Source organism: Heliangelus exortis, chromosome Z (genome assembly GCF_036169615.1).
Source record: "Heliangelus exortis chromosome Z, bHelExo1.hap1, whole genome shotgun sequence".
Lineage (NCBI taxonomy): Eukaryota > Metazoa > Chordata > Aves > Apodiformes > Trochilidae > Heliangelus > Heliangelus exortis.
This window is the reverse complement of record NC_092454.1, coordinates 41984311-41996916: the sequence shown is the minus strand read 5'-3', so window position 1 is coordinate 41996916 and position 12606 is coordinate 41984311. Positions and strand designations below refer to the sequence as shown.

The 12606-nt window shown below is 40.7% G+C and overlaps 1 protein-coding gene across 1 annotated transcript in view; it reads left to right on the top strand.

The window, feature by feature from the left end:
• The window catches only part of SNAPC3 (small nuclear RNA activating complex polypeptide 3), a 28607-nt gene that overhangs the window by 1415 nt on the left and 14586 nt on the right, over window positions 1-12606 (top strand). The window contains exons 2-5 of the mRNA XM_071732070.1: window positions 8140-8217; window positions 9358-9442; window positions 10163-10267; window positions 10806-10955. Of these exons, the coding sequence (XP_071588171.1) occupies window positions 8140-8217; window positions 9358-9442; window positions 10163-10267; window positions 10806-10955 (418 nt within the window). The remainder of the gene's footprint in view (window positions 1-8139; window positions 8218-9357; window positions 9443-10162; window positions 10268-10805; window positions 10956-12606) is intronic.

The window sequence follows — 12606 nt, the reverse complement described above, 5'->3', positions numbered from 1 at the left end:
GTTCTTCTCCCCCTCTACTCTGGTGTGGCCACATCTGGAGTGTTTTGTCCGGTTCTGGGCCCCTCAGTTCAAGAAGGACTGCAAACTGCTTGAAAAGTCCAGAACAGAGCCTCCAAGATGATGAAGGGAGTGGAACATCTCCCTTATGGGGAAAGACTGAGGGAGCTGGGATCTCTTCAGCTTGGAGGAGAATGAGGGGCGGTCTCAGTAATGGTTATATGTAAAGGGAGAGAGCCAGGAGGACAGTGCCAGCCTATTCTCAGTTAATGCCCACTGACAGGAATAGAGGCAATGAATGCAAACTTGAGCATAGGAGGTTCCATATAAACATAAGGAAAATTTTTTTACCTGTGTGGGTGACAGTGCCCTGGAACAGACTTCCCAGGGAGGTTGTGGAGTTTTCTTCTCTGGAGACATTCAAAGCCCACCTGGACATGGTCCTGTGTGACCTCGTGTAGGTGACCCTGCTCTGGCAGGGGGGTTGGACTCGATGATCTTTTGAGGTCCCTTCCAACCCCTGACTTTCTGTGATTCTGTGATATCGTTCCTTAGGAAAAACTTAAGTCGTCTGAACATATACATAGTTTGAGGAGGCCCCAAAATGAAAAGCATACCTTATATGCAGAAAAAGAGCTAGGTATCTGTTTCTGTTAACATCCTGTAGCTGAGTTCGGGTTACTAGCAATATACATGAATTGTTGAGCTTGACAGGATGCTTAGCCTGTGCAGAATGTTTCTGTTGGGGCTGATGGTGAAACCAAAGCTATATGAGTGCTTTGTGCAGGGGGTATTGCTGCTTGTCAGAGCAGCCAAGATGGCACTATGGCTGGGAAAGAATAAAATACCATATTATTTTGCACTTCAGAGTTCACTCATCTTTGTACACTAGTGAATTGCAAACTAGTGCTGGAAGAAGAGAACCATCTAGGGGCTGAAGCAGTAGGATCTAACATGCTAAAGCTGGAAGGTTTTCAGGTCGTAGGAAGAGTGAGAATCATCTCTTACCTGAGGACAGGCCTGATTTCAGGCAGTAATTCTTGCAGAAGACATTACTGCTGGTGATTTTTCTGTGGCTCATCAGTAAAGAAGACATGCCAGAGTTCTTTCACTGCCTGTATAGTTTTGTGCAAATTCTCTCCTTCAGTTGCTGTTCAAAGATGCAGAAGTGTTTGCAACTATTTCAAATGCAGTGTGGAGGCTGTGCACTGAATGGAATGAACTAAGAATTGATGCAGGAGGAATGATTTGGTAAAGTTGGCTACAATTGCACTATGTATTAAGCTATTCTGATGGCTTTTCCTTCAGTTCCCTGCATGCAAGATGCACATAAAAAATGCAAATGTTCTGTCATGTCCTTCTAAATGTTTTCAGCCTGTTACCCCAAATTATGGAGATAACATCAAAACCAACATCAGCAACAGTATTTGAGATAAAGTTATTAACTGGACATAGTTTGTTTAGTCCTGATTTGAATGACAGTGGTGTCTCAGAGGAAGAAAGAGGATGGGATAGGAACATTTGTTGCTTTAGTAAAAGGGCATAGAACAGAGAATAGGAACCTAGGCACACAGAAATCAGTGGATGAGCCAAAATATACTTGTACGAGTATTGTATGTACCAGTGAGAGCTTAATAAACTATTCAGAAATCAAAACTTTTAGGGGCATTTTTAACCAGGAGGAAGGCCATGCTTACTGAATTGTAGCTTGCTGAGCCAACAGAGAAGAAATTTTTGAGGCACTCTCAGGCTTTCTAGTGCTTGCTTAACTAAAACAATGCTTTATTTCAGCTGTCATAATTCTGATGACTTGGATAGTTTTTTTACCATTGCTAGGCTTAGTAAAAATAGAGGCTGATAATAGTATTAAAACAAATCAATGTATTCTGGTGTGGCAGCAACTGTGGGTATTATTCTGTAAACTTTCCTAGTGTAAATGAAATCTTCAATTGCTCTTATGCTGTGGCAAAGTCTCTGAAGTGCCTCTGTTGCTTAAGCCTGTCTATTGCTCTTTTTCACTTGAATTCCAAACAGATTTTCTGTGCCTTGTTTATTTGTCCCCTTCATTAATTCATCCCTCTTTTCCTTCTGTTGTACTTTCTTCAGTCTATGGCTACAACATGTCATCTGCTTTATGTGTTTGCTGCTGTTACAGAGCAGTGCTGCCTGTTGCTGACTGTGCTGTGGAAAGTGGTGCTTTGTAGTGAAATAGTTGGGAAAGAAAAAAAGAACAGGCAGTCTGTGACAGAGAGAACAGATCATTTCACAAATGCTTATTGGTTTTACTAGAGAATGAAGAGAAACCTGCACATCCTGGTGTGACCTTTTGCCTGTTTAGGCTGGAAATCCCAATTATTTAATCTCCATGTGCTTTTGCTTTTAAATTAAATAGTCCTAGCCTCTTGAGTTTCTCCTTAACATCGGCCAACCTCAATTCGCTACCTCTGATCACTTTCTCTGGCTTATTCTGAGCTGTTTGTATTCCTCCCTCCAGAATACATGAAAAAAATGTGCTACACCAAATTTGTTTTTTAGTGTCTTAGGGTCACATTCATTATTGGTGTTCATATGATTTTCTAGGCACTGAAGTGAACACATCCTGAATACAAACAGAACTCTGAACTGATTTTTTCTGACTGAACTACTTCTAAAGAAGGGAACTTGTGGGAAGTTAAGGTGGTTTTCTTTGGGTAGAGGGGGATGGGAAGAGGTGGCTACTGCTGTATCTGTTTTAAAAATAGCTGTAGTTTAAAAGAATCTTTCAAATACTCAGGATGAATTTTTTCAATATCCATAGTTAAATCTTTTTTTGGACTGTAGTGGCATAGTGTATGTATAAGTATTCCTGATGACTTAGAGTCTTCTGTTGAGGAGAAATTTGAAATGTTTAAATGCTGTTTAAATTTTTGTGCACCTCTGTGTTGTGGTTTTTTTCCCCTCTATTTTATTTCTCTGAGAAACTATTGTGAGCAGAATGGAGGGGGGAAAAAATCCATCCTCACTCACTTGAATTTGACTCGGTAAGAATGCTGTGCCTGCTGCTCAAGTTATATACAGACAGTCATCAGAGAGATCATGGGTTTTCATCAGATTTTAAAGAGGTGTGAAATGGTGTCCTTAGCCAGGAGGTTCTATTCTTAGTTCTGTTAAATAACCAAGGTGTTGGGAGGGTAAAGTTTTAAGCTTGGTTTAAATGCCTTAGCGGTCTGTAAGTAAAGAGGTTTACCTTGGGATTCATTATTATATTTTGAGCAGTTGAAGTGTTTGAATGTTTGGGATGCTAAGTTACATTATTCTGGTTTGCTTTCTGAGTGATTTGTTGTGTACATGTAGGATAGGCAAAGACTCAAATCAGTGTTGATTTTAGGTTGGTGAGGGAGGTGAGGCTTGCAGGTAGCTTATTCCACTTCAGCACTAATTTACCTTCTTGTTTTGTTAGAATTAGTTGTAAATATCTCTAGAGTTGTGTTACAGTGCTGCATTGAGCTAGCATTAGCACCTTAATGTGTTAGTATTTATTGTCGTGTAGTATTAGTGTCTCAAAGGCAATGAAAGCACTGCCCTTAAAATATATAATATGAAGAGTGAAATAAACACTGTATCCACTTGGTGTGAAAATATCAGGCAAAATACTAAAGTATCTCCTGTCTCCTAAAACTGAGAAAGCTCATTGTGCTGTCAGAATATGCTGAGAAGAAGAGTAAAATCACAGTGGTTAAAATTTTCACTGATAAGCTATTTCTGTGTCCAAATTTCCAGAGATTTGCCTTTGGCCTTTTTCTTTCTAGCCACCTTAAGCTATCTTTCTAGGGGACATAAATTTCATGTAACATTTGTTATGCTTTTCTCAAGTGAGTTATTCCAGCAATTATGCCTTGTCAGTCTCCTACAGTTCACCTCAATATCCATTAGGCAGTATGACCAGTGCTTTCTCCTCTACAATAACAGTGCGCTGCATGTATTTTTCCTGTGTGCAGGGAATATTATGTGAGGGGACATGGTGGAGTCCTTTGCATGGGGCAATCAGGAGTGAGGTGTGCCTGGTGCATACTTTGTATTGCCTGCACTTTTGTCTGTTAGGTGCATGAGACTGACTACAAAGCCTTAATTTTTCTATGGGTTAGCATACACCTCCCATTTGTAAAGCCTGAATTCCTCAGCACCATATAATAATTATTAGCTATGTGGTTCCATTCCCTGCACTGGAGTTACCCAGGAGGAGCTCCAGCATGGCATGGCTTGTGTAACAGGCAAATAGCAAAATGTTTTAAGGCTTCAGTGCATGTGATACAATGACATATGAATTATTAGACTGATTAAAAATACTAAAAAGGTGTTCTTCATGTAACATTCCTTTAGAAATTGAGGGTTTCTGACTTTGCAGGAGTGAGAAATCACAGTATCTGGGCCCACAGTAGTCATAGAATCATAGAATCATAGAATTAGCTGGGTTGGAAGGGACCTCAGAGATCATCAAGTCCAACCCTTGACCCACCGGTGCGGTTGCTAGACCATGGCACTGAGTGCCACATCCAGTCTCTTTTTAAATGTCTCTAGGGATGGAGAATCCACCACCTCACCGGGCAGCCCATTCCATTGCCTGATCACCCTCTCCGTAAAAAAATTCTTTCTGATATCTAACCTAAATCTCCCCTGGCACAACTTAAGACTGTGTCCTCTTGTCTTGTTGAAAGTCGTCTGGGAAAAGAGACCAACCCCCACCTGGCTACAACCTCCTTTCAGGTAGTTGTAGAGAGCGATGAGGTCTCCCCTGAGCCTCCTCTTCTTCAGGCAGAACAGCCCCAGCTCCCTCAGCCTCTCTTCATAGGGCCTGTGCTCGAGTCCCTTCACCAGCCTGGTTGCCCTCCTTTGGACCTGTTCCAGGACCTCGATATCCTTCCTGAACTGAGGGGCCCAGAACTGGACACAGTACTCGAGGTGTGACACAGTACTCGAGGTGTGACACAGTACTAGAGGTGTCCATGGAACTCAGTTTCTCTTTGTACCTTTCAGTCCTTAGAAGAAAAAGAGGAAGCAGCTGACATTCCACCTATTTTACAGGGTGTCTGCTTGGAGCTGCTTTGTTAAAAATGTTTAGGTTTTCTCCTGCAGCAGATGATTATTGGGCATAGTGCAGATACCTCAGCCAGAGAACCCTGGCTTGCAGCTGAGGGCGGAAGGAAAGCAAAGGTATTGTTGGTGAATTCTGATATGGTATTTATGCACAAAGGGGAAATGAAAAACTGTCATCTTTGATGCAGGTGGAACTGCACAATGGTAGGTAATAGACTTTTTCAGATCCAGCAAATAATGCATGAGAACAATATACACAAAATGGCAAGTCTTAACTCATTTGGGGCTCTCCTGAATGGAGCCACTAATCCTTCTGTGGGAAGTCTTAGATAAACAGTTTGGTCACTCTGGACACTGATTCCACAGAAGGCTCATTTGTGAGTTGCTTTACCTGTCAGGAGCTATACGTTACTTCATTAGGGGAGTTATTGATAACACTAAACTATGCTGAACAGACAACAGCACCATCTAAAAGTCTGTTGCTTGCTTTCTTTTCTTCAAAGTGCTGTTCTCTTTATATGAAACACAAATAAAGTTTGGGTGGAGATTGAATTCAAAACAGCTTTAAGGAGAAGGTCTTGGGCGTGATGGCTGATAAGAAGCTCAACACGAGCTGGCAGCATGTTCTTGCAGCCCAGAAAGCCAAACATATCCTGGGATGCATCAAAAGAAGCGTGGCCAGTAGGTCAAGGGAGGTAATTCTCCACCTCTATTCTGCTCTTGTGAGACCTTGCCTGGTGTACTGTGTCCAGTTCTGTAGCTGTAAGGGAATAGAAGGAAATTATTCTTATTGCTAAAGAAGGAAATAGAGCTCTTGGAGCAAGTCCAGATGAGGGCCAAAAGATGATCAGAGGGCTGGAGCACCTCTCCTGTAAAGACAGGCTGAGAGAGCTGGGGTGGTACAGCCTGGAGAAGAGGAGGCTTCAGAGAGATCTTATAGCAACTTTTCAGTACCTGAAGGAGACCTACAGGAGAGCTGGAGAGGGACTGTTTACAAGGACATATAGTGATAGGATAAGGGGCAATGGCTTCAAACTGGAAGAGGGGAGATACAGGTTGGGTATTAGGAAGAAATTCTTTCACTGGCACAGGTTGCGCAGGAAGGCTGTGGATGCCCCCTTCCTGGGAGGGTTCAAAGCCTGGGTGGATGGGGCTTTGAGCAGCCTGGTCTTGTGAGAGATGTCCCTGCCCATGCAGGGTGGTTGGAACTGTAAGGTCCCTTCTAATCTAAACCATTGTATGGTTCTGTGATTCTGTGTTAGTTAAATTACTATTTCTCAGCTGTGGTGCAGTCTCCGCTTGATACAGAACTCACTCAGTTGTTTCTTTCTCCACTTCCTCAAGCAAAAGTCTAAGGATAATGTTAGTTCTGTTCCCAAGAATTTGTGACTAATTACTGCATAGTTTCTTTTAAAATGGTGCATCTGAAGGAATCCTGTTTTCTCAAAAAGAATTATTTTCCATCTGGGGTGCAGTCTGTAAGACAGGAAGATTAGAACTCTATATGTAGTGCTGAATGGTAAGAAACTAACTAAACAATTTAGTAAATTCAAATTTTCTTCAGTACAGAGTGACTCTATTGGGTCATCAGAACTAAGGGACCTGCCCACAACCAGAATTTTGTCTCCCACTTTTGCTTATTGTCAGCTTGATTCCAGATGTCATTTCTCAATTGCTGTGTATTCCAATGCAGTGCCACTCTAAAGGCTTATTTATCACTGCAGTGATAGTGTTACCTAGCTTAGCATTGTTGACATGGGGAGCATTATAAGATTATGGGGAACATTAAAAATTATAATGAAAAATACTATAATCAAAAAAATCTATCAAGAATAAATTTTACACTCAAAATTTTCTTTCTGAACTTTACCACTGGTTTATTTTTCCATAAAGAGATGGATATGCTCTAGAGTTTGTTGGGATTCAAACTGCTCAGCGACTTGGCTTATATCACTGCCTCTGGTCTCTCTGTAGTGAGACAAAAGAAAGCAAGCAGGTTAAGTTTCTGTATCTGCTTTGCTTCACAAAGCAGGTAAAATTTCTGTTTTAATTAATGTTTTCTCTGACTGTTTTTTAAGTTGGCTAAAATTGTTTTGTGTTAAATACAAAATTATTACTGCCTTTGAGTCAGCATTATTTTGTGTTTCTAAGAAGGTAATCTATAGTATTGGTGTCTAAACTGGTCATTTAGTCTGTTTGTGGAATGACACAGGCTAACCTTAAAAATTGTGGCTGGGGAGCAGATATGGTATCCCCCAGTGTTCTTTTTTTTTTTTTTGGTAGCATGTTTATGAGAAATTCCATCCTAATTTATATTACGGAAACCTAACATTTGCATTATCATTTTTAATCATTGCTGCAGTCAGAAGCAGTTCCACATTTTTACCACATTGCAATGATTTGCACCACAGAAAAAAACTGTGGCTAGATATACTTCGGATTTGGTGCAAACATAAGGACAGTGGGGGTGAAAAAAAATCTGAGGATATAAAGAGGGATAAAAGACAGAGTGGACCTTTCAGTTCTGGCAGAAGTGTTGTCATGTTCTCATTAGAAGAAATGACATAAATTAACACCTTAATGTAGAAATGGCAGCTTGTGTAAATTACTCATGAGTGGTTAATTACTCATGTTTGTACCTGAGGGTGGGTGTTAGTTTTACCATACAGTTTGAGGTTGCTGATGCTTTGTGACTGAATCAATTTTTCATGTATCATCAGAAAAGCAGAGTAGCTGGATGACATTTGAAAAAGGGAAGTGGCATTTTTAGTTTGTAAGAAGTATTTGACACACATTTTGAATAGAATTGAATGTTTGCATTTCCAGGGTGCTGTGTTCCATCAGGCAGATGATAAAATAAAGGTAAAATTTACCCAGTCTGTGCGAAAGCTCCTCCAAGACTTTATCTTAACAGCCATACTGTCCCTTTTCCATGATTTAGGCTATACAAACTCTATCTTATTTATTCACATTTTGCTGTCTTTGTTCCTTTTAAGAATAGCTTAACCAATTTTCATTATGAACTAAGCATGAAAAAATATATGACTGTTATTTTCTTTATTGTCCTAGCATTGATATGTTAATGTCTTCTGATAAAGAACAGGACCCAGATATTATTCCTGAAGACAGCAGCCTGCTAACTCTTCGGTATGTTGTTATGGGACACTTGGGGTGGGATAGAAAACAAAAGCATGGCTGGCTGCTTGTTCCCTTTCCAGGCAACTGGAAATACTCAATTTAGGCACAAACTCCAGCCTATAACAGAATAGTTGATATGAGTCCTCTGCTTGAATGTTACTTACAATATTTTTATTGAGAATTATAGAATATTCCCTCTTTCTTACTGGAAAAACTTAGAATTTCTGGACCTAAGTACTTGTGAGCTGGCACCTAAATTAGCAGAGTACGGGGGTCTTAAAATCAGGTGCCTGAGGTTTCTCCAGATAAATCTGTAGCTCCAACCTCTTGTGACCCACAGTCACATTGTAACATTTGAAGACCAAGCACTGGAGGTATAGCCAGATTCTTCTTTATCCAACCCGCTCTATAGCAGTTGTTGGTTATTGATTTGTGTTATGATGCGTTTCAGAGGTGTTTTTATCAGTTACTGAACTTAAGCTCATGCTTGGCCACTCAGACCTTTGCTGTCCTTGAATTCCAGTTTGCGTAGTACTAATGTGAAAAAAATTGTTGAAGTCTTATCAGTGTTATGTTTGATTGTTACTGAAAGCTGTCAGGAAGGTGTGGAGGGTAAAAAGACTTATTCTGTCAGCTGAAAAGGAATTTGCATTCATGCAGTGGTTAAATTTCTTTATGTGATACCTCTGTACATTATACCGAAGGATTTTTTTGTTTGTTCTTCTTAGAAAATTATTTCATGGAGTTGGGAATATTTGTGGGTTTTTTTTTTCCTTGTTTCTTGCTTGAACATGAGCCAAATGTCTCTGGAGTGGGAGGGGTAACTGAAACACCTTTCTCAAAGGTAGCTAAGTGTTGAGCCTCTTTAAGCATATTTTTCCTGGTAAGTGTCAAACTGCCCTGTGATCTGTATGTACAGGGAAAGGGGAAAAAACCCACAAGCTGAAATCCACAGCTGGCCTGTGTATTACCTGGTTTCATTTGTTTCAGGAGAGAAGAATATTGTAAGCTGGTCTGTCGTACTAAAACAGACAGACATCCTGCTCTTGGAAAACTGCAGAGTAGTGGCTTGTGTTGCTTAAAAATATACCTAGAGATTCTGCATGGAAGTGGTTGAATAAAATATTATTCTGTGTTCCCACCCCTCAGAATTAGAAAGAAGGCATTAGAGAGGAGAGATGAAACAATTATTGTGGATCGGGCTTGCAGACAAGAAACTCTTGCTTATGAGATGGTAAGTTCCCTGTCATCTCATAGGATTTTACGACAGTACAGCACATCCAAAATGCAACTTCTGATTGCTCTTTATTTTTTGTCAGCAATGAATCTCTAATGTTTGTAAATGCAACTGTAAATTTTTGCTCGTATGAGTTTGCATGTGATGATTAAGATTTTCTATGGAAAGATAGGACAAAAACTTTGCTCTTAGAGTCTGATAGTAGCAAAGAAAGACCTCTATGTAAGGAAGTATATGTGAGGAGAAAGCCCAGCTCTATGACTGCATATCACTGCATTATCACTGTATGACTGCATTTATTTGGTTGCTACTGAGGCATTCGGCCAGTTACTGCATTCTCTTAAGCAAGCTACTGTAACTGGTTAGTGTATCAGCTGGTTGTGACCCTTGTGTCCTACAGCAGGATGAGAGCAGTAAGAAATGTGACTTTGGAATGTGTTGCATAAAGAAAGGAGATGGAAGTATCTCTGAACTGAAGTGTCACAGCAGTACATGTTGCTTTTATTAAATCTGAAGAACACTGCACTGATGCAAAATGGTTGTGCTGTCAATATTCTCTCAATTTGTTTAAAAAAAGAGGAAGCTGCCACAGAAAATTGCCCTCCCTGATTCCCACAGCTAGGCTATGTCTTAAAGTAGGACCATAGAGTCATGTCTCCACAGGCTATAAGTGGTTGTCAGTATTATATTTATATATATGTATCTTTATTTTTCCAGGAGTCACATGCAATTGGAAAGAGGCCAGACAATCCAACAGATCTAGTTGAGGAGGGAGAGCTACTTTTAACTCTGAACATCTTCTATCCTGTCATATTTCAGAAGGTTGGTACTGAGTTCTCTAGGTTGTTTTCTGATGTCTCTTCCCTACTCAGGTAGTATCTTGCTTTCCCAAGCAGTTAAAATGTGTGAGTCCATTGAGGGAGCATAGTGTCCTTCAACAGTGGTAACTTCTTAAGGCTTTTTCAGACTCTGGCTTTCATTCTCTTAGTGGTTTACAGAAGGAGGTTTTTACAATAATCAACCAGCAGTTAACTGATTACACAGAAAGCTCAAAATCTGAAACCTAATGTATGAAAACTAAAGTTCTCTTTGTGGATTTGGGTAAGTGTGACCTTTCTGTCTTTTCTGTGACAGACTTTCTGTCTTTTCTGCACTTGCCGGTGGCCAGTGTGATTTTTGAGCTTCTGAATAAGAAATGGCAGGCTTAGGAGAGGCTGAGGCAAGATGCTGTTTAAAATCTTGGTACAGAGAGGTGGTGTGCCATTTGCTGCCATTAATGACCTCAAGCTGTCAAGTGAAGAACAGTACTGATGCTGACAAGTGATATTTATTTGAAGCTTGTATGATATTTTCTTTGTAGCATAAAGATCACAAACCTCATCAGACAGTCCTTGTACTGGGCAGCCAGAAGCTCACTGAGCTGCGAGACTCAATTTCCTGTGTCAGTGACCTCCAGATAGGTGGTGAGTTCAGCAGTCAGCCAGATCAAGCACCAGAGCACATCAGCAAGGTAAAAATCTTCTATGTCAAACTTTTCACGTGTGCAGGAGATTTAAAAACATACGGGAAGAGGGATGCAGAGTTTTGTTTTGTTGTATTTTCTTCAGTATTAAATTCAGCTGCACTGATTCTGCCTGTGGGCTGCACTGCAAATAAATTCTTGCTGTTGGCATTACTAAGATGACATGTTTTGTGATGTCAAGGAAAAAATATTATTAGTGCCACTGCTGGGAAGTAGTAACACTTTCAGTGTGTTCTTGTATACATGTAACTGTGTGGATCTTCTTTAAGCTTTATTCTAAAACACCAGGGGTAATACAAAACTAAATGTAGGCCATCCTTTTCCTGAACGTAGATGCTTTAGTGTTGGCAGCTGCATGCTGACCAAAAGTAGGAATTAAATTTATTGATGTCTCTCACGATTGCCATATATAATATACTTAAATGACACAATTTTGATGATGTGTTATATCACATATATGTCATATCACATAATGGTTGAGGTTAGATGGAACCTCTGGATGTCATCTGGTCCAACCCCCTTTGTCAAGCAAGGCCACCTACAGCCAGTTGTCCAGGACCATGTCCAGGTGGTTTTTTGGTACCTCTGACAATGGAGATTTCACAACCTCCCTGGGAAACCTGTACCAGTGCATGGTCACTCTCACAACAAGAAGCATTTGCTGATGCCCAGGGGACACCTCATCTATTTCAGTTTGTACCTATTGCCTTTTGTCCTGTCACTGGCACCACTGAAAAGAGCCTGTTTCCATCTTCTTTGCACCGTCCCTAGAGATATTTGTATATGTTAATAAGTACCCCCTGAGCCATCTCTCCTACAGGATCAATAGTCCCATCTCTCTCAGCCTCTCCTCATAGGAGAGACACTCCAGTGCCTTCATCTTCATGGTCCTTGTGGGACTCTCAGTCCAGTTTGTCCATGTCTCTCTCACTGAGGAGCAAGAGGCAGGACTCCAGATAAGGCCTCACTAGTGCTGAGGAGAGGGAAAGATCACCTCCCTCAGTCTGCTGGCAATATTCTGTTTAATGCATCACAGGTTCCCAAGGGGCACATTGCTCCTGTACCTAATTTAGTGTCCTTCCTTGTTTAACTTGGTGTCCTCCATGTCCTTTCTCCCAAGCTGCTTTCCTGCTGGGTGGTCACCAGCATGAAGTGCATGGGGTTGTTCCTTCCCAAGTGCAGGACCTTGCATTTCTCTTGTTAAACTTGTATTGTAAACTTGTAAGTGAAGTCCCTGAAGTTTCTCCAGTCTGTCAAGGTCCCCTTGGACGGCAGCTCCATCATCTGGTATATCTGCTACTCCTCCTAATTTTGTGTAATTTGCAAGCTTGCTGAGGGTACACTCTGCCTTATCACCTAGATAACTAGTGGAGATGTTAAATGGAACTAGACCTCACATTGACCCCTTGGAGTACTCTGTTGGTTACTGGCTTCCAACTGGACTTTGTTCCACTGATTGTCACCGTTGGAGCCCAGCTGTTCCACCACTATTATATATTAAAAATATAGTATTTTATCAATATAATATAAATCAAGTAATACATAATACACCATCTGAGAGAAACCAGAGGATGTTCTATATTAGTATGCGTAATAGTGAGAAGACCACATATTCTTGTTTAAAGAGACGTCCCAGATA